Genomic DNA, 18,494 nt, shown 5'->3' with positions numbered 1-18,494 from the left:
CCGCCTCTTCACCGGTTGCTACTAGACCCTCTCTCTCCCCGCTCCATGAGCTTTATCAAACCTCGTCTTAAAACTGTGTATGGTTCCTGCCTCCACTACGTCATTTTCTAGGCTATTCCACTGCCTTACAACTCTATGACTGAAGAAATACTTCCTACTATCTCTCTGACTCATTTGTGTCTTCAACTTCCAATTGTGGCCTCTTGTTTCTGTGTCCCCTCCCTGGAACATCCTGTCCTTGTCCACCTTGTCTATTCCACGCAGTATTTTATATGTCGTTATCATGTCTCCCCTGACCCTCCTGTCCTCCAGTGTCGTCAGGCCGATTTCCCTTAATCTTTCTTCATAGGACATTCCCCTTAGCTCTGGAACTAACCTTGTCGCAAACCTTTGTACTTTCTCTAGTTTCTTGACGTGCTTTATCAAGTGCGGGTTCCAAACAGGTGCTGCATACTCCAGTATGGGCCTGACATACACGGTGTACAGTGTCTTGAATGATTCCTTATTAAGGTGTCGGAATGCTGTTCTCAGGTTTGCCAGGCGCCCATATGCTGCAGCAGTTATGTGTGTGTGTGTGTGTGTGTGTGTGTGTGTGTGTGTGTGTGTGTGTGTGTGTGTGATGAATATAACAATTTATGAAGGCTAAAATACAATGAATTTTGAGTCTTTTCTACAGAACAATGAGGATACATATAATAACAATAAATTTTACGATGATATGTGTCGCACACGAGGATCGAATGCTCATTATAGATTCCTACGGTTGGACATGTGTTATCATATTTATACACTCGTAGGATTAATCCATCTTGTCTTGATACCAAACACACAGGTTATCGTGTTTAAAAGGTTATCGTAAAATCTATAAATTATCTTACCTAAGAAATTAAGCTTTTGTGTTCGAAAGGTTATTAGTTATCGTACTGAAACTCAAAAGTTTATCATGATTAGCATGTTATCTCACTGAAGGACTTCAGCAAGTTATCATTCTCAACAGGTTATCATACCTAAGGAAGCAATTGTAGAAATGCTAAAGTTATCATCCTAGAGTATGATCTCCCTCAAAAATGAGTTATCAGCAGGTCATCGCATCTGCACCCATCAAATGGTCTATTTCCTCTGGGTAATCTACCGTATTGAACGTGCTCAGAATATCGGTTTCATTTCCAAATAACAGCCGTTACCCAATAACAATAGAATTCAGAAAATCCTGCTATTAACGTAATATAATAACTATTACCTTCGGGGAGGGAGAATACTGTATGGGGATGAAGTAATCCCCACATCCCTGGGTTCAAAGTCAGCTTCTAAATCCTTACATCCCTGGGTTCAAAGTCATCTTCTAAATCCTTACATCCCTGGGTTCAAAGTCAGCTTCTAAATCCTTACATCCCTGGGTTCAAAGTAAGCTTCTAAATCCTTACATCCCAGGGTTCAAAGGTAGCTTCTAAATCCTTACATCCCTGGGTTCAAAGGTAGCTTCTAAATCCTCACATTCCTGGGTTCAAAGGTAGCTTCTAAATCCTTACATACCTGGGTTCAAAGTCAGCTTCTAAATCCTTACATCCCAAGGTTCAAAGGTAGTTTCTAAATCCTTACATCCCTGGGTTCAAAGGTAGCTTCGAAATCCTTACATCCCTGGGTTCAAAGTCAGCTTCCAAATCCTTACATCCCTGGGTTCAAAGTCAGCTTCCAAATCCTTACATCCCTGGGTTGAAACTTAGCTTCCGAAACCCCGCATCCCAGGTTCGATTTCAGCTTCCTAATCCCCACCTCCCAGGGTTCAAACTTAGCTTCCTAATCTCTAGGTATTAAGTCTCACTCCTGGAGATATCTTGTAATAATGTTCTGTTATTATTAGGTATCCTCAAAGAGGGACCTTTAAGTAGGTGCCTGAATTTTTAGGTATCTCAAAAAGGGGACCTTTATGAGGTTGCCTGAATTTTCTTTTTTTTCCCCTTTTTTTTGTGTGTCTTTCTCCAGTTTTTTTAATTTACTTGGCTCATGATTCAAGAACGCCTCATCCAATCGGCTTAAATTTTTCAAGACTTGTGCAAGGTAATGAGGACCACATTTTTGAAACACCTGGAATCTTTACATGCTCCATGACCAACGTAATTGAACTTGTCCCTAACATCCATGGATAACTTCGATAACCCACAATGCCTTAGCTTCAAACATTCGAAAAAGGTGTCCAAAAAATGAGACGATGGCGGAGAGTGAAATTCAGATGTGTCGGTGCAGATGTGACCACTTCATGTGCAAATTATTGTGATATTTTGTAGTCACGTTAAATCGCGCTAAATAAATTTCAGGCTGCTTCTTCTGAAAGGTTTCAGTATTTAATGGTTGGTGCATTTTAGGGCCAGGATACTACCTATTAAGTTTCGCTTGAGTGCATTATGATTTTAATCAAGGGGGAAGTGCTAAACCCGTAGGATTATACAGCGTCTGTGGGGTAAGGGATGTGGAAGGTATTAAGGCTTAATTCAGGAACCTGGAGCACAGATCCAATTCCCTAGATCAAGAGCCCCTCACCAGCGTCAAGGAACCTTCCTTGAAGGGTCGTTTGAGTGCAGTCAAATTTGTTGATGTACTCACGAAATCGTAATAACACGAGTGCCTGGGTTCAAACCTCACCCGTTCCGTGGTTTGTTGTAGTAAAATAGTCAGAAGTTGGCAAGCAAAGAGACCATATAAAAATGGACAGAGTTTGAAATAACTGAGATTCATGTCTGTTGCTGTATCTCAGAAGTTCTGAATTAAACAGGAACCAGAAATATCACAGTTTGTAAGGTGTTCAGGTAAAATTAGAGCAGTCGCAGACCGCCACTCAGTAAGCTGAGAAGTGATACTCAAATTTTGGATAAAAGCACTCTAAGGCTATTCTTTCATATATATATATATATATATATATATATATATATATATATATATATATATATATATATATATATATATATATATATATATAGATAGATAGATAGATAACATATACATGCATATAAAAGGATGGCACTCTGGTACGAAGATCAAAGACGGCTTATCTAACTAGCCGAGGATCAAGCTGCAGTTTCTAATGATTTTACAATCACTGTGATGCTTTTTGTGTGTGTATTTATGTGTAAATTTCTCTTAGAGAGTTCACTATTATGACCTGCACTGGCGTGTTTTACTCATTCTCCGTCCTCACACTGAATATATTCCTCAGATTAGACTCCATTCAAATTAGTAACCCTGAAGTAGTTAAAAGAAAGTGTTGCTAGCTTCCATGGTGCTCCTTTGTAGTAGTTCTATCGTTTGATGCGACATTTACCTAATACGTATATAACTGCTGCTAGGTTAATCGGAGCTAATGGTATCTATATCTATAAACGTCTCGCCCCGATGTGTAACTGTACCTATTGATGTATAAGTTCCTACATACTCTGATATTGTGTGTACATATAAACACACTAAACTAAATCACAAGACTATAACCAAGTAAAGGGAGTAAATGGGTTAAATACATAATTGCAAATCCAGCAACATCTGTGTGGAGAGTCTCTCCGACCTGGTAAACAAGAATAATATTACGTTCATGATAAACACAAAGATCCAGGACCAAAGGAATAATATGAAAGTTCTCAAGCATAGAGCTCCAACCTATGACAAGATGTAAACTGTAATCAACTACTGCATATAAACAGCAATCAACACATCATCAGGAGCTTTTTACATTCAAGCGAAGACGCTTCCTCTGAACGTATTTGCTGGGAAGTCCTATTCGTTTCTGCAACACTGCAAGCTCTTGATGATCTGTTGATTATAACACGAAAGGCCTAGAGCTGTCACTCAACTTCCCCTGGTTGTTTTATATATATATATATATATATATATATATATATATATATATATATATATATATATATATATATATATATATGTATATACACACACCAGCAAATCGTGTGATTCGTGTTTCAATAACTGAATAAATCCCTTGATAACCGTCTCTGTCATTAACGTTTCCATTATAAATCTTTAATTTCTCTGAGTATAATACTAAATAAAATTGATTTTTCTCATTAAGACATTGACAACGTTTACCATCCGAAAAATGCGTACGACCACAACATTCACATTATCCTTATCAAAAATATTTCACAATTTAAGAAAGATATTTCCACTGAAGAGGTATGGGGTAGGTTTAAAAATGTAGTGTTGGAGTGTTCAGCAGAAGTTTGTGGTTACAGGAAGGTGGGTGCGGGAGGGAAGAGGAGCGATTGGTGGAATGATGATGTAAAGAGAGTAGTAAGGGAGAAAAAGTTAGCATATGAGAAGTTTTTACAAAGTAGAAGTGATGCAAGGAGGGAAGAGTATATGGAGAAAAAGAGAGAGGTTAAGAGAGTGGTGAAGCAATGTAAAAAGAGAGCAAATGAGAGAGTGGGTGAGATGTTATCAACAATTTTTTTTGAAAATAAGAAAAAGTTTTGGAGTGAGATTAACGAGTTAAGGAAGCCTAGAGAACAAATGAATTTGTCAGTTAAAAATAGGAGAGGAGAGTTATTAAATGGAGAGTTAGAGGTATTGGGAAGATGGAGGGAATATTTTGAGGAATTGTTAAATGTTGATGAAGATAGGGAAGCTGTGATTTCGTGTATAGGGCATGGAGGAATAACATCTTGTAGGAGTGAGGAAGAGCCAGTTGTGAGTGTGGGGGAAGTTCGTGAGGCAGTAGGTAAAATGAAAGGGGGTAAGGCAGCCGGGATTGATGGGATAAAGATAGAAATGTTAAAAGCAGGTGGGGATATAGTTTTGGAGTGGTTGGTGCAATTATTTAATAAATGTATGGAAGAAGGTAAGGTACCTAGGGATTGGCAGAGAGCATGCATAGTTCCTTTGTATAAAGGCAAAGGGGACAAAAGAGTGTGCAAAAATTATAGGGGGATAAGTTTGCTGAGTATACCTGGTAAAGTGTATGTTAGAGTTATTATTGAAAGAATTAAGAGTAAGACGGAGAATAGGATAGCAGATGAACAAGGAGGCTTTAGGAAAGGTAGGGGGTGTGTGGACCAGGTGTTTACAGTGAAACACATAAGTGAACAGTATTTAGATAAGGCTAAAGAGGTCTTTGTGGCATTTATGGATTTGGAAAAGGCGTATGACAGGGTGGATAGGGGAGCAATGTGGCAGATGTATGCAGGTGTATGGTGTAGGAGGTAGGTTACTGAAAGCAGTGAAGAGTTTTTACGAGGATAGTGAGGCTCAAGTTAGAGTATGTAGGAAAGAGGGAAATTATTTCCCAGTAAAAGTAGGCCTTAGACAAGGATGTGTGATATCACCGTGGTTGTTTAATATATTTATAGATGGGGTTGTAAGAGAAGTAAATGCGAGGGTCTTGGCAAGAGGCGTGGAGTTAAAAGATAAAGAATCACACATAAAGTGGGAGTTGTCACAGTTGCTCTTTGCTGATGACACTGTGCTCTTGGGAGATTCTGGAGAGAAGTTGCAGAGATTGGTGGATGAATTTGGTAGGGTATGCAAAAGAAGAAAATTAAAAGTGAATACAGGAAAGAGTAAGGTTATGAGGATAACAAAAAGATTAGGTGATGAAAGATTGGATATCAGATTGGAGGGAGAGAGTATGGAGGAGGTGAATGTATTCAGATATTTGGGAGTGGACGTGTCAGCGGATGGGTCTATGAAAGATGAGGTGAATCATAGAATTGATGAGGGGAAAAGGGTGAGTGGTGCACTTAGGAGTCTGTGGAGACAAAGAACTTTGTCCTTGGAGGCAAAGAGGGGAATGTATGAGAGTATAGTTTTACCAACGCTCTTATATGGGTGTGAAGCATGGGTGATGTATGTTGCAGCGAGGAGAAGGCTGTGGAGATGTCATGTCTGAGGGCAATGTGTGGTGTGAATATAATGCAGAGAATTCGTAGTTTGGAAGTTAGGAGGAGGTGCGGGATTACCAAAACTGTTGTCCAGAGGGCTGAGGAAGGGTTGTTGAGGTGGTTCGGACATGTAGAGAGAATGGAGCGAAACAGAATGACTTCAAGAGTGTATCAGTCTGTAGTGGAAGGAAGGCTGGGTAGGGGTCGGCCTAGGAAAGGTTGGAGGGAGGGGGTAAAGGAGGTTTTGTGTGCTAGGGGCTTGGACTTCCAGCAGGCATGCGTGAGCGTGTTTGATAGGAGTGAATGGAGACAAATGGTTTTTAATACTTGACGTGCTGTTGGAGTGTGAGCAAAGTAACATTTATGAAGGGATTCAGGGAAACCGGCAGGCCGGACTTGAGTCCTGGAGATGGGAAGTACAGTGCCTGCACTCTGAAGGAGGGGTGTTAATGTTGCAGTTTAAAAACTGTAGTGTAAAGCACCCTTCTGGCAAGACAGTGATGGAGTGAATGATGGTGAAAGTTTTTCTTTTTCGGGCCACCCTGCCTTGGTGGGAATCGGCCAGTGTGACAATAAATAATAAATAAAAAATTTCCACTGAATGATGCGTCCTCTCTCTGCGTTACGGAAATTAACTCACACGGAGACAGAGAAAAAAAACTTGTTTTGTATATTTCGACTTCATTCTGGGGTCTTCTTCAGCAGAATACAAAACTAAAAAAAGGGATATGTTACATGGTGGTGTCTCGTGAAAGGTCAGATCAACATATATGAAGCAGAGTCTTATAGTGTCAGTTTGATGGTTCTTGAATTCCCAGATAAACATGTCATTTCCTAATACAAAGTTGTCTGTTACCTCTGGGTTTAGTTGTCCTCATGAAATATTAGTTTTGTAGATTGTTAATTGATGCTGCATCTAGTAATTTTCCAGTTTTGTAGGTAATATGACCACCTTCCCAGATGATAGTGTGAGTGTAGGATTCGACGTGTTGTAATATTGCAGATCTTCCTTGTGTGTAGCTGACTGACTGTCCTCTGTTAAATTAGTTCTGAAATTACCACCCGTCTCGCCAGTATGATCCAAATCACAGAGACTGGAGATTGGTAGGTCGTAATTAAAACGAAATCACAGAGACTGGCCAGAGATAGGTCGTAATTTAAGAAGGAACAAAACAACCTTTCATTCAGTCAAACACATAAAAATCGGTATTCTTCCAGTGAATCTAACCATACCCAAATGAATATAATAATAGCAGAAATAACAATAATAAAAATAATAATAACAATAATAAAATAATAATAATAATACAGCTGCTTCAACAATCAATTCTACTACCACTACTATTGCTATTAATAATAATAATAATAATTTTAATAATACAATTAATAATAATACCACTACTAATAAAAACTATTATAATACCCCAAATAATAATAATAATAATAATAATAATAATAATAATAATAATAATAATAATAATTTGCAGATCTTAAAATTCCTGTCCCGATGACATATTGTTGATTAATTGGTCTTGTAAAATTGAAAACATAATCCTGCTAATTAGAATTCCGTTACTGAGTTAATTACTGCAATTTGTTACGTACAGATAAGGCCAATAAAAAAGCTGGCTGTGGTCGGTCGCATGTTCATAATTTTACGGTATGAGTCCCCCTGAAAACGAGATTTATTATTAAATTATAATATTAATTTGGAAGCGTTAAACTCTTAGGGGTCATTCAGCTCTTGGAGAGGGGAGAGCGTTGGTTTGATCCAATGAAAGGTAGCATCGTTCTAATTCGTTGGATTAAAAGCCTTGTCATCGGCAGTATGGCGTTCCCTTTCGTAAATATATATTTTGTACTACGTTAACCCAAGTTCCAGATATTGATAATTGTATTATATACACCGAGAAGCGTATATCTCTTAGTGTATGTACATTGATAGATCTGTCGGTGTGTATACACAGAGATATGTACATATATCAGTGTATCAGTGTATATACATTGTATATATACTGATAGATCTCTCAGTGTATATACAATGAAAAGTGTAGATCTCTCAATACATACACTGAAAGGTAATGAAATAAGCAAATATGGAACACTTAAATATCATTACCGAAACGGCTCGCTTGCGCCACCTCCTACCAAGGCAGAGAGACTGATCCCTTCAAAACTACTCCTCGTTCTACGTCTGTCTCCATCGATACAGTCACTTGTATTTGACTGAAGAATAATGTGCAGGCGGAACTTTTCTTCCTTAAATATACCCAAATGCTGCACATGTATCTTAGACATCAACTTGTGGGTACTCTATACCAATAATATGATACACCGAGAAGTGTAGTTCTCTCTGTATATATACTTCGAAAGGTATGTAGTGTAAAGCACCCTTCTGGCAAGACAGTGATGGAGTGAATGATGGTGAAAGTTTTTCTTTTTCGGGCCACCCTGCCTTGGTGGGAATCGGCCAGTGTGATAAAAAAATAAATAAAATATATATATATATATATATATATATATATATATATATATATATATATATATATATATATATATATATATATATATGGAGTTAAAAGATAAAGAATCACACAAAGTGGGAGTTGTCACAGTTGCTCTTTGCTGATGACACTGTGCTCTTGGGAGATTCTGAAGAGAAGTTGCAGAGATTGGTGGATGAATTTGGTAGGGTGTGCAAAAGAAGGAAATTGAAAGTGAATACAGGAAAGAGTAAGGTTATGAGGATAACAAAAAGATTAGGTGATGAAAGATTGGATATCAGATTGGAGGGAGAGAGTATGGAGGAGGTGAATGTATTCAGATATTTGGGAGTGGACGTGTCAGCGGATGGGTCTATGAAAGATGAGGTGAATCATAGAATTGATGAGGGGAAAAGGGTGAGTGGTGCACTTAGGAGTCTGTGGAGACAAAGAACTTTGTCCTTGGAGGCAAAGAGGGGAATGTATGAGAGTATAGTTTTACCAACGCTCTTATATGGGTGTGAAGCATGGGTGATGAATGTTGCAGCGAGGAGAAGGCTGGAGGCAGTGGAGATGTCATGTCTGAGAGCAATGTGTGGTGTGAATATAATGCAGAGAATTCGTAGTTTGGAAGTTAGGAGGAGGTGCGGGATTACCAAAACTGTTGTCCAGAGGGCTGAGGAAGGGTTGTTGATGTGGTTCGGACATGTGGAGAGAATGGAGCGAAACAGAATAACTTCAAGAGTGTATCAGTCTGTAGTGGAAGGAAGGCGGGGTAGGGGTCGGCCTAGGAAAGGTTGGAGGGAGGGGGTAAAGGAGGTTTTGTGTGCGAGGGGCTTGGACTTCCAGCAGGCATGCGTGAGCGTGTTTGATAGGAGTGAATGGAGACAAATGGTTTTTAATACTTGACGTGCTATTGGAGTGTGAGCAAAGTAACATTTATGAAGGGGTTCAGGGAAACCGGCAGGCCGGACTTGAGTCCTGGAGATGGGAAGTACAGTGCCTGCACTCTGAAGGAGGGGTGTTAATGTTGCAGTTTAAAACCTGTAGTGTAAAGCACCCTTCTGGCAAGACAGTGATGGAGTGAATGATGGTGAAAGTTTTTCTTTTTCGGGCCACCCTGCCTTGGTGGGAATCGGCCAGTGTGATAATAAAAAAAATAAAATATATATATATATATATATATATATATATATATATATATATATATATATATATATATATATATATATATATATATATACATAATCAAACTCAGCGTATATACATACACTGAGCGTAAAATATAATATCTATTTTAATGATAAAAGTATTTCTGACTGGAGGTATACAGGTGACATGCAGCCTTAATGGCCTTCGTGCAGTTGATAAGCTTTAAACCTAACCAATTCATCATACTTTTTAGCATGCTAGGAGACAGAGAAAGTCGAGAGGTTTGCCGTAAGAGTGGAACCCAGGTTCTTCAGCTCTTTATTAGCGGATATAAGAAGTACTGCCGGAATGGAGAAGAAAGGGATCTTTACTACGTGCCAGAGGAGACCTTGCTCTTCTGGTTTTGTAGAACTACGGCAACAATAGCCTGGTTGATCTCAGGGTAGGCTCGTGCTAGGCTCATTTGTCATCTCCAGATTATTACCAAGGGTCTCCTTGTTTGCCAGAACCAAATCAAGCAGTGTACTTACCCTTGCTTGTGCTCTCACAAAATTATTGTAAACTGTGTACGTAACGAACTATTTTCAGAACTTAAAATGTTCGTCACTCTTAAGAGTATTGTATACGTAAAAATCTTTTCGCAAAGTTAAACTTTTCAGTTTCTGAAGTTCAAAGTTTTAATTATAGCGAAACCCTCGAATATCACTGGTTAAGTGAGCTAGAAGTTAGGTCACTAGAAACACCGGAAACACGATCACATCAGAGTTATCAGCACTCTAGTCAGGGACAGTAAAGCAAGTTTCTCATATCAGCCACAGGACACCTTAATGAGAAGTGCTGCTGCTGGTAGTGTTTTGTTTGTTAGGACAAATAGGAAAACCCGTCCTAACCCTGGTTCGAGTCACTTAATAGTCAACTCAGAAGAGCTGGGATACCCGTCCACACAGTAGCTTCACCAGTCCAATTGAAAGAAGAATATTATTTCCACAGTAAAGATACCCACGTGTTGCACATGTGTTTAAATTATAAAATAATATACATCATAAAAAAACAAAAACATATTTACGCCAATATCTTAAACATAAGCAAGTGGAAAGTATCAGTAAGAAAGTGTGAAGACTTAATTTACATATAAATTTGAGGGTAAATGTAATTAGGCCCATCTGCAAGTTATAACTAAACAACCCTCACAGACATAACTGAAGGTAACAGATATAATCAATATAACATATTCCTGGAGTATACCTGGAGAGGGTTTCGGGGGTCAGTGCCCCCGCGGCTCGGTCTGAGACCAGGCCTCGTGGTGGATCAGGGTCTGATCAACCAGGCTGTTACTACTGGCCGCACACAAACTGATCGGACAAAAAATGGAGTTGATATGGACAAAAATGGAGTTGGATTGGACAAAAATGGAGTTGGATTGGACAAAAATGGAGTTGGACTTAGCGCATTATAATCACAGGCAACACAAGACCAAACACACACAGATATTTTTTCCCAAACATTAAACTCCATTAGATAATAAAAACTGCGTGCCGCTACTGGGACCTTGCTAATATTATCGTTGTCTCCATACCAAAATACAATTAAAAACACCACCTGTGACCCCACCAACCTTAAAATAGAAACAGCTGGTGATTCATATGTGAGGGTGTGTGTATAGCTGTGTGTAATGTTATAGAAGGTGTGTGTGTGTGTGTGTGTGTGTGTGTGTGTGTGTGTGTGTGTGTGTGTGTGGTGTGTGTGTGTGTGTGTGTGTGTACTCACCTAATTGTGGTTGCAGGGGTCGAGACTCAGCTCCTGGCCCCGACTCTTCACTGATCGCTACTGGGTCCTCTCTCTCTCTGCTTCCTGAGCTTTGTCATACATCTTCTTAAAACTATGTATGGTTCCTGCCTCCACTACTTCACTTGCTAGGCTATTCCACTTGCTGACAACTCTATGACTGAAGAAATACTTCCTAACGTCCCTGTGACCCGTCTGAGTCTTCAGCTTCTAGTTGTGACCCCTTGTCCCTGTGTCCCCTCTCTGGAACATCCTATCTCTGTCCACCTTGTCTATTCCCCGCAGTATCTTGTATGTCGTTATCATGTCTCCCCTGACCCTTCTGTCCTCCAGTGTCGTCAGTCCGATTTCCCTTAACCTTTCCTCGTACGACATTCCCTTGAGCTCTGGGACTAGCCTTGTTGCAAACCTTTGTACTTTCTCTAACTTCTTGACGTGCTTGACCAGGTGTGGGTTCCAGACTGGTGCTGCATACTCCAGTATGGGCCTAACATACACAGCGTACAGTGTCTTGAACGATTCCTTATTAAGGTATCGGAACGCTATTCTCAGGTTTGCCAGGCGCCCGTATGCTGCAGCAGTTATGTGTGTGTCTGTGTGTGTGTGTTTGTCTGTGTACTCAACTATTTGTGGTTTTAGAGATCAAATCCTAGCTCCTGGCCTTGTTTCTTCACTGGTCGCTACTATATCCACTCTCTGCTCCAAGAGATTTATCGTGTGTGGGGGGGAGGGTTGTGCGCCGTACTGGAAGGCTGTGTGCGTAGGTGTACACCATGTATGAGGGTCTTTGCATACCTGTACGTTATAGTGTGTGTGTGTGTGTGTGTGTGTGTGTGTGTGTGTGTGTACGTCATATAAGAGTGTGTGCCTCATAAAAACTGCTGCATTGATTGTAGTGCTTGGGCGTGTATCATAGCATCTGTTGTATATCGTTTGTTTATTCTAGAGCGATTACTCCTGCAGCTGTGTCCTAGATTAGGCCTCCTGGTTGATATCGTGATCCATCAAGCTTTTGGCGTTTGAAGTAGTCTAATGTAGGCACCACAGCCCTGTTGATTCCGAAATGATCTGAGGAACTGATCTTGTTTCCTCGTGCAGACAGCCGAGGATTTGATTCATCTTATATATAGAGAGATGGATTTGAAAAGTCTATAACTACACTTGTTAATATCTCTTAGCGTACTTGTTGCACATCTGTTTAACATTAGGGAAATTCTGGTTGGTCTGCCTAGCCTCCCGTTCCCATAAGGAGAAATTTCAGTGTACAGATTTGGATCTAGTATCTTAAAAGCAATCCAGGTATAAATTACGATGCATTTTTCCCCGTGTGTTTAAAGGAATATACTTTAAGGGTCTTAGTCATTCCCAAAAATGTAGATGTATGACTGATATGTTACAGCGATAGTTCTTTATACATTCTCCAGATCTTCAGTTTAACCTGCTTCAAATGTGCTGTTAGTGAACAGTAATATTTCAATGGAGAGAAAACAGTTGTCTTTAAGAGTATCATCAATGTCTTGGCATCTCTTGTTATGAAGGATCATATCCGGTCTATTACAGTCCTTGTAGTTCAGATAGTAACATCGTTTTGATACTTGAATGTAAGACTTTGTGACATCATTTCTCTTAAGAGTACTGACATTCCTCTTCCACTTTCTTGAATGGCTTATGTGTGTTTTTTACTCTGATCTATTTTTTGTCTTAATTTTTTCCATAAGAGAGAAACTTAAACTTGTCTTTCTTGGAGATCATGGCATTGTCTGTAGTCCACTGGCATGCTGGATGCCAGTCTCAAATTCTACTGTCGGCTGCGAAAAATTATTCGGTACTTGGAATTCCGGTTCTATTTAGGTCAAATATGATAATGCAAAAAGTGAATTTGGGCGAGCAGTGTACCTTGAGAACCGGAGCCTTTTTCTGTGATGGCTTTAGAGATTACTTTTTTTGACAACCATTATTGGGTTCGACATGGAAATTATCGAGTTCGTTGGAAAATTAAAGATACATCATGACTCAAGAAATCGTAATGACAAGATTGAAAACAAACACGGTACGGGTAGGGTTAGAACTCATGGCAAGTGAATCGTAAACCTCCAGGACAGTGCGTTAGCCACTGGGCCAGATGGCTACAATAAGATTCATCCGACCAAGTATATTTATACACCACAGGGAGGTTAGCATAGTCACTACCGTGACTACAAATGCAAGTTTTTAGAGTCTAATCTCCCGCTAGCGTGACCGTGACGAACTCTAGCTCAAGTCTCCTCAAAGATGTCATCAGTGTGACCCATGCTAACCTCCCTATGGTGTATAAATATACCTAGTTTTAAGAGTGTCAGACAAACCTTGATGAGTGCCATACACCCCTGGTGAGTGCCAGACACCCCTTCTGAGTGCCATATGCTCCTGCTGAGTGTCAGACACCCCTGGTGAGTGCCAAACAGATACCCCTGCTGAGTGACATATCCCTGCTGAATGCCAGACGCCCCTGCTGAGTGCCAGACACCATTACTGAGTGCCAGACACCCGTGGTGAGTGCCAGACACCCCTGGTGAGCACCAGACAGCCCAGGTGAGTGTCAAGCACGCCTGGTGAGCGCCAGGCACCCCTGCTAAGTGCCAGCCACCCATACTGAGTGCTAGGCACCCTTGGTGAGTGTCAGACACTTCTGTTAAGTACCAGACACTCCTGGTGAGTGCCAGACACCCCTGGTGAGTGCTAGGCGCCCCTTGTGAGCCAGGCGCCCCTGCTGAGTGCCAGATACCCCTGAGAAGTGCCAAACACTTCTTGTTGAGTGCCAGACACCCTTGATAACTTCCAGACACTCCTGCTGAGTGACAGGCACCCTGCTGAGTGACAGACACCGCTGCTGAGTGCCAGGCACCCCTTCTGAGTGCCAGACACCCCTGCTGAGTGCTAGGCACCTCTGATGAGTGCAAGGCACTCTGATGAGTGCTAGACACCCCTAGTAAGTGCCAGACACCCCTGCTGAGAGTTCCAGGCACCCTGATGAGTGCCTGATGAAGCACTTCCTGTAAGAACAGTTAGATAGGAAATACCAGAGAACCTCGGAAATGTAAGGCATGTATTGTAGGTCATGAATTATGAAGGCATGTATTGTAGGTCATGAATTATGAAGGCATGTATTGTAGGTCATGAATTATGAAGGCATGTATTGTAGGTCATGAATTATGAAGGCATGTATTGTAGGTCATGAATTATGAAGGCATGTATTGTAGGTCATGAATTATGAAGGCATGTATTGTAGGTCATGAATTATGAAGGCATGTATTGTAGGTCATGAATTATGAAGGCATGTATTGTAGGTCATGAATTATGAAGGCATGTATTGTAGGTCATGAATTATGAAGGCATGTATTGTAGGTCATGAATTATGAAGGCATGTATTGTAGGTCATGAATTATAGAGAAATGTACTGTAGGTCATGAATTATGAAGGCATATATTGTAGGTCATGAATTATGAAGGCATGTATTGTAGGTCATGAATTATGAAGGCATGTATTGTAGGTCATGAATTATAGAGAAATGTATTGTAGGTCATGAATTATGAAGGCATGTATTGTAGGTCATGAATTATGAAGGCATGTATTGTAGGTCATGAATTATGAAGGCATGTATTGTAGGTCATGAATTATAGAGAAATGTATTGTAGGTCATGAATTATAGAGAAATGTATTGTAGGTCATGTTTATAGAGAAATGTATTGTAGGTCATGAATTATAGAGAAATGTATTGTAGGTCATGAATTATAGAGAAATGTATTGTAGGTCATGAATTATTTAGGTTCGTATTATTGGCCATGAATTATTTAGGCTTGTATTATTGGCCATGAATTATTTAGGCTTGTATTATTGGCCATGAATTATTTAGGCTTGTATTATTGGCCATGAATTATTTAGGCTTGTATTATTGGCCATGAATTATTTAGGCTTGTATTATTGGCCATGAATTATTTAGGCTTGTATTATTGGTCATGAATTATTTAGGCTTGTATTATTGGCCATGAATTATTTAGGCTTGTATTATTGATCATGAATTATTTAGGCTTGTATTATTGGCCATGAATTATTTAGGCTTGTATTATTGGCCATGTATATCGGCGTGTAAACATTTACAGTTACCTGGGTCGTAAAGTAATGATCCATCACCTAAGGCTGTTACATTATCCTCATTAGAGTGCCTGAGAATGGAGCATCAACACTAACTTTATGAGATACACAAAGGCTGACTTCAATACCTTGTTTTCCTAACATTTTTGAAACTCTTTCTGCAGGTTAAGGAAATATTTACTTCTTGCTGTGAATATTCAAAAGAACCTGTTGCATATTGGTTGGTTAGTTGATTAATGGAGTTTAAAGCCTGTCGACTACACGAGGGTCATTAAGGCTGCTCGTAATCTTTTCACTACACTACAAGAATACTTTAATATCTTAAATAGAGATTAAACTAGATTCTCGGTATATATACGCTGAGAGAAATTCACCCCAAAGTGTATATATTCGCTTTTCAAATTACTTTCATTCAGTTAACGCAACTCAACACATGTTATGCTTCCCTTTTGCGTACTCCAGCACCTAGGATCTTCGTTCTCTTAGGTACCATACGGAAGACAACAAAATTTAACGTTTTCTCCCGTTCAGAAACCTAATTGGTTCTTTTAAACTAACTCTGGTGCGCTGCCTGAAACAATAAGATTTCAGACTGTGTCCACTCGCTGGTAACTCGTTCTTCAGGACGAGCTGCTGCTAATGACTGTCATTACCAAGGGCCCTCTGTCGATATCTGGCCACTCTGTTTGTGAATTATTATCCTGTTAATTAGGATTTATGAGGCGGCCGTTTTGAAGGAGACAGCGTGTGTGTGTGTGTGTGTGTGTGTGTGTGTGTGTGTGTGTGTGATTACCAGGTCGTAGACAGGCAGGAGCTAAGCTAGGGTCGTCATGACCTGTCTCAAGACTTACTGTCAGACATTTCTTTTCATTACGTCATTGTATTAGTGTATACTCACATATTTGGGTATTGCTCACATATTTGTGTGTATTTATTTGCAGTCACCTATTTGTGGTTACAGGGAAGGGGGGGATAAGGGTCGAGTCTCAGATCCTGGCCCTTGCTGCCTGTAAGATATACACACTGCTAGCCTCATCCAGGTCATTCCACTTTCTGACCACTCTAAAGCTGAAAAAAATTCTTCCTGACATCCGTATGACTTATTAATGTCTATAGCGTCCAGCGGTGTTATTGTGCTCCCAAGCTCCGCCTCTCGAACAGTCTATCCTTGTTCACCCTATCAAGTCCTCTGAGTATTTTGTATGTCATTATCATATTTTCCCGGATTTTCCTATCCATTAATGCCATCAAGTTCAGTTTCCCTGTCCTTTCTCCAGAGGAATATGTTTATGTATATGTAATTACATATGTGCTTACGTGTGTCTATGTGTAAGTGCTTATGTGTTTATGGGTGTATATGCTTATGTGTTTGAGTATATGTTTATGTGAATATGTGCTTATGCATGTATATGTGTATATGATCATGTGTGTATCTCTGGTTATGTGTGTATATGTTTGTGTGTGGATGTGTGTATTAAAGTATAGATTATTTTCCCAAGAGATGGTGGAGCTCTTGAAAAATAGAAGATTATGCTATATTATTTACAGAAGAATAATATTAACCATACTCTACGAATATTACTGCTAGTATTACTGCTGCTGCTGCTGCTGCTATAATAATAACAATTATTATTTATATGATCATCATTATTATTACACTAGAACCAATAGGAAGCAAAATTAAAGAAACACTTATCTAAAATACAGAGAATATACGTACTAGTGATGCAGACAAGTACGTACAATGATTCAGTACAAGTATATATTATTATGTATTTTGTATTAATGTGTGAAATCTCTTTCTTTGCAGGACAAGGAGTTGCATCATGAAAAGAAGCCACAGTTTGACAACGCGGTACGACCTGTCTCAAATAACGTGATATATTTAACCTGTCTCTGTCAACGTGATCAACCTGTTTCTCTGCATGTGATACACTCAGTCTACCTCTCATAACGTGATACACTCAATCTACCTCTCATAACGTGATACACTCAATCTACCTCTCATAACGTAATACACTCAATCTACCTCTCATAACGTGATACACTCAATCTACCTCTCATAACGTGATACACTCAATCTACCTCTCATAACGTGATACACTCAATCTACCTCTCATAACGTGATACACTCAATCTACCTCTCACAACGTGATACACTCAATCTGCCTCTCATAACGTGATACACTAAATCTACCTCTCATAACGTGATACACTCAATCTACCTCTCATAACGTGATACACTCAATCTACCTATCATAACGTGATACACTCAATCTACCTCTCATAACGTGATACACTCAATCTACCTCTCATAACGTGATACACTCAATCTACCTCTCATAACGTGATGCACTCAATCTGCCTCTCATAACGTGATATACTCAATCTATCTCTCATAACGTGATACACTCAATCTGCCTCTCATAACGTGATACACTCAATCTGCCTCTCATAACGTGATACACTCAATCTACCTCTCATAACGTGATACACTCAATCTACCTCTCATAACGTGATACACTCAATCTACCTCTCATAACGTGATGCACTCAATCTGCCTCTCATAACGTGATATACTCAATCTCTCATAACGTGATACACTCAATCTGCCTCTCATAACGTGATGCACTCAATCTACCTCTCATAACGTGATACACTCAATCTACCTCTCATAACGTGATACACTCAATCTACATCTCAAAACGTAATACACTCAATCTACCTCTCATAACGTGATACACTCAATCTGCCTCTCATAACGTAATACACTCAATCTACCTCTCATAACGTGATACACTCAATCTACCTCTCATAACGTGATACACTCAATATACCTCTTATAACGTGATACACTCAATCTACCTCTCATAACGTGATACACTCAATATACCTCTCATAACGTGATACACTCAATCTACCTCTCATTCAACCTGTTTCTTTCAACGTGATTCACTTGATCTGTGCTTCAAATAAGAGGTGTGTAGTAACATCACAGGTCACAGTACCTTGTCTAGATCAATTTACAGTTGATTCAGACTGCGTGAAGGAAACGTTGGGCAGA

At 39.7% G+C, this 18,494-nt stretch overlaps 1 protein-coding gene across 2 annotated transcripts in view; it reads left to right on the top strand.

The window, feature by feature from the left end:
* LOC128700049 (uncharacterized) overlaps positions 1–18,494 on the top strand; it is a 108,750-nt gene that overhangs the window by 53,639 nt on the left and 36,617 nt on the right. For both annotated transcript variants that reach the window (XM_053792992.2, XM_070098798.1), the window contains exon 2: positions 17,241–17,285. In XM_053792992.2, coding sequence (XP_053648967.1) covers positions 17,241–17,285 — 45 coding nt within the window. The remainder of the gene's footprint in view (positions 1–17,240; positions 17,286–18,494) is intronic.

The sequence above is a fragment of the Cherax quadricarinatus genome, chromosome 64, assembly GCF_038502225.1.
Source record: "Cherax quadricarinatus isolate ZL_2023a chromosome 64, ASM3850222v1, whole genome shotgun sequence".
Taxonomy (NCBI): domain Eukaryota; kingdom Metazoa; phylum Arthropoda; class Malacostraca; order Decapoda; family Parastacidae; genus Cherax; species Cherax quadricarinatus.
Note: the sequence above shows the minus strand (reverse complement) of the source record. Positions and strands in the feature narration are given on the sequence as shown.